Genomic DNA, 4,176 nt, shown 5'->3' with positions numbered 1-4,176 from the left:
CAATGTATTTATCGTGTTATTTGATTATATGATTGACTTGAATGACTTCAGGAATGGTGTGAATTGGTCATGTGTGATTTGCTTGATGTGGATGTTGAGTTGTGTGGAGTTTTATTGACCTAAGTTGAAATTATGAGATTTCAAAATTTACCTAAATCTATTTCGGTAAAACTGTCATATTGGACTCGTTAACCATTGGATCGTCTAAATATTTGGATTGTCGGTTCCTAACACATGTTCCCACAGTTTGACCGTTGGGATTTTCAAAATTCCAACTTTTGAACCCTCGTTTAGCGCGAGAAGGGCACTAAGGGAATTGCGTTGAGCGTGTATTGTCGTGCTTAGCACAAGAGTAATTACGCTCAGCGCAAATTGTCGTGCTCAATTTGAGCTTCTCTTAGTGTCTCTTGTGTTTTGGGTACTGTAATAGGGTGTTTTTACACTTTATTTGCAAAACCCTTGAAAATGAGACATTGTAAAATTTATCTTTTTATAAAATTGATGATATGTTCATGACCTTCGCTGAACCCCGGCCACATTGGCGTGATTGGAATTTAAAAATGACATCTCCTTTTAGTAGAATCTGAAACACCCCTTAGCCATTTATGTTTTGATAGGGGTAATTGACTTCGAATGTTCTTATTAACCTTGTTTTTGAAATCTATACTAAATTTCCTTTGATTTGGTATATAGAACGTTGCGTTTGGACTGACGAACGTGAGCGAGAGTGGTCTCTGAGCGACGCAAAGAGGAACTGATGAAGAGCTCCCGATAGATGATGGGATTTTATTATAATTTACTGCTTTTGATACCATAGTTGGGGTCAGGGAACCTAACTATGAGGATGTATGTTTGTCCCTGTTGCATGCTGGTTTTCAAGGAAAACAATATTTTTGACTAATGGAATGCGATATGTCTGTTATTGATAAATGACATTATTGTTTTTCTTAGACTTGTGTTGTCTGAAGACCTGGGGAGTGTGAATCTCAGGCATGAAATATATATGTATGTATATGCGGAATGTGATTTACCAATGATATTTTTATTGATGATATCAATGGATATAAGGTGACGATGTTTATGATAATGTTGATAGAGAATGATGTTGTTATTGAAGATGATATTGATAATAATTGATATGAGATGATGTTGGTGTTTATGATAATATTGATATGAAATTATGTTGTTATTGATGATTGTGTTGATATGAGATAATGTTGTTGTTGTTGATAATGTCATTGAGATAGGATGATGTTGATGTTGAGAATGACATTGAGATGAGATGATATTGATGTTGAGAATGACATTGAGATGAGATGATGTTGATGCTGATAATGACATTGAGATGAGATGTTGTTGATGTTGAAAATGTCATTATGATGATGTGTGATGTGTATGTACATGGGGGGTGCAGTGACCATGTTGGATATCCTTGGTGGGGGAAATATAGTGGTTAAAGAGTTTTGAGCATCTCTAGAGGGGGATGACTTAAAATCTTTAATTATCCACGGTCAGTGCATTGATGGTGTCCATGTTTCATACTTCATATTGCATGGAAATAGTATAAACTTTGTCAGTAAGTACTTGTAGTTTCTCATGAGGGGGAATACTTGTACTTGGGGGCATGTCACTTGGTTTGGAACTACCTTGAGACTCAAGCTGATCATCATAGGGGGGGGGGGGGGTAAGTTGCCTATGCACGATAAGGTGACCTTGACACTTGCTGCCTAGTTTTACTAAGTGAGAGTGTCAAGTGGACACGCTTAGGCTATTTCCTAATAAATGGTATCACATTGCATTTGAGAGTGGACGTCAGGTGTATGTATCATCCTGAGCATGATTGATTGGAATTATGGACGGATGATGACTACTTGTTGAGTGTATGTTGGACTAATGGATGTTTGTGTATGATTATGGTATTTGTTAATGTTTTCTTACTAATCATGGTTATTTGATTTTTGTGTTAATTTATTTTATAATAAACTCACCCTTACAATTTTTGTACAGTGTGGTTGGTACTTGTGATGATAGCGAACCTATGTTCGTGGGAGTAGAAGGACAACAGTAGAGTACGTGAAGTGAGATTCTCTTGTGGAGCCGCCAAGCTGACGTGATGACGTTGGGATTATTTTGGGAGAGAGTTTTGTTTTGTTAATCAACTCCTTCGTAGCCGATTCTATAATTCTTTTTTTGAATTAAGGATGTAAATCATAGATTTAGTCATATGTATGAACTAAGAAAAAAATTGTGTTGTTTGGTGAATGTATATTGCAAAAAATTTACTTTCATTTTTCATAAGAAAATTAATGGAATTTTCATTCAAAAATTGAAATTTATGTGATTTAGAGTGGTGATATCGTAGCGATGAGGTGAGTCGTTACATTAGTGGTATCAGAGCCAGTTGAACCTTGTTAAATGCTTGATGTTTGTTGTTTGTATTTGGAACTTACTCACCTTGTTGTGTTTCCAGGAGTTACAAAGATTTGATTGGTGTAGTCATAACATGTTTGTTCCTCTGATGTCTGCTATACCATGAGTTTCAATGCCTTGTCGTGAGTTATCAGACTAACCATCTGTATAATTTGTGAAGTGCAATGGGAATGATATGGCAAGCGATCAAGAATACAAAGGATTGAAAATGAATGTTAATGTCTTGTGAAAGGACTATTTTCGAGGAGTAATTTCTCGAGGCATCAACTCTCAAAAGTAACTAAGTAGGGACTTGAGATAGGTGTGATTTTGTTTTGTTCTTTTTCTTGTGTGTATTCTTTCCATGTTCTCACTTCCTGGTGTGTATAGGGAGTGATGGCTGGACGGAATGATCGTGCAATAGTTGATGCTCTCCAAGCCTTAGCTCAGGCTATGGGGAATCAAAATAGGGGAGAAGTTGTTGGAGATGCTGAGTACCAAGGGTTGGACCGCTTCCAACAAAACAATCCCTCTGCTTTTAATGGAGGATGCAACCCTGATGGTGCTCAAAATTGGACAAGGGAGATCGAGAAAATCTTCCGAGTGATGGCATGTCTGGAAGGGCAGAAAGTTGCTTTTGGTACATATACTCTGGTGGAAGAAGCTGAGTATTGGTGGGAGAACACCCGCCAATGCTTGGAGGCAAAAGGTCAAGTTGTGACCTGGGAAGTCTTCAAGAGGGTATTTCTAGAGAAATACTTTTCTGAGGATATTAGGAACAAGAAGGAGATGGAGTTCCTGGAGCTAAAGCAAGGGAACATAATTGTGGTTGAATATGCAGCTAAGTTTAAGGAGATGGTGAGGTACTTTCCCCATTATCAAGGAAGAGATAGCGGAAGTTCGAAATGTGTGAAGTTTCTGAACGGCTTGCGACTTAAGGCAAGCTGTGAATTACTGATAGGACTTTTGGCAAGCGTACCAATTGTCATTGTAGGTTTCAGATCTATAAAAGAGTTTGTCTCCAGAGGGACTTGAGTTTACTTAATTCATTCGGATAAAGGTTATTAGTTTAATAGTTATGTACAAATATAATCGAATGCCATTGGTTTTGGTTTGATTAACTAAAGAAAACTTAAAGTAAAAGAAAAGCAAAAATAACAGATTTGCGAAAATAACAGAAATATAGAAAATATGGAATTTAGTGCGTCAGAGATACGTAAATCATGGAAATAATAATGATGACTTGAATTAACTTAAGAAGACATAGGATTGAATTTCATCATTCATACCCTTAGTATCTTAATAAGATTAACATGTATAAATCATTTTCTAACATTACTCATGCGCACATAATTATCCCAAGTTGATTCCTCGCACTTGGAACCTAAGAACATTTACTAAATATCGATCCCTCGCCTATATAGTAAATATCCCAGCATTACAATTATATTCTCGTGCTTTTTGCAATCAAAACGTTATGCTCTATTCCTAGTAACGTAACATAGAGAGTGAAACCATTCGATTCAAATTCTAAGATTACTTTCCAGTCTCACTTAAAATTCAATTTTATGACACTAGTGATCAAATAGAATCAAGCATTAAGAGTAGAATGAAATTACCAATAATGAGTAGAAATGATTGATACATATATTATATCAAAAGGGATACATAAGGGTACAAAGATTACATCCAATCCTTAAGAAAAACTAACCTATCATTGTGCAGAGCACTAGACTAACAAGAGAAATGACCAAGAAAGTGATCCAC

General features: G+C 36.3%; 1 protein-coding gene across 1 annotated transcript; it reads left to right on the top strand.

Moving 5' to 3' along the window:
- Nucleotides 1-2,805: 2,805 nt before the first annotated feature.
- LOC102663846 (uncharacterized) lies at nucleotides 2,806-3,444 on the top strand. Its single transcript, XM_006575922.1, has one exon. It carries the CDS (start codon nucleotides 2,806-2,808, stop codon nucleotides 3,442-3,444), a length of 639 nt encoding a protein of 212 aa, XP_006575985.1.
- The last annotated feature ends 732 nt before the right edge of the window (nucleotides 3,445-4,176 follow it).

Source organism: Glycine max, chromosome 2 (genome assembly GCF_000004515.6).
Source record: "Glycine max cultivar Williams 82 chromosome 2, Glycine_max_v4.0, whole genome shotgun sequence".
In the NCBI taxonomy this organism is placed as follows: Eukaryota; Viridiplantae; Streptophyta; class Magnoliopsida; order Fabales; family Fabaceae; genus Glycine; species Glycine max.
The sequence above is the reverse complement of the archived record's forward strand: the minus strand, read 5'-3'. Positions and strand labels throughout refer to the sequence as shown.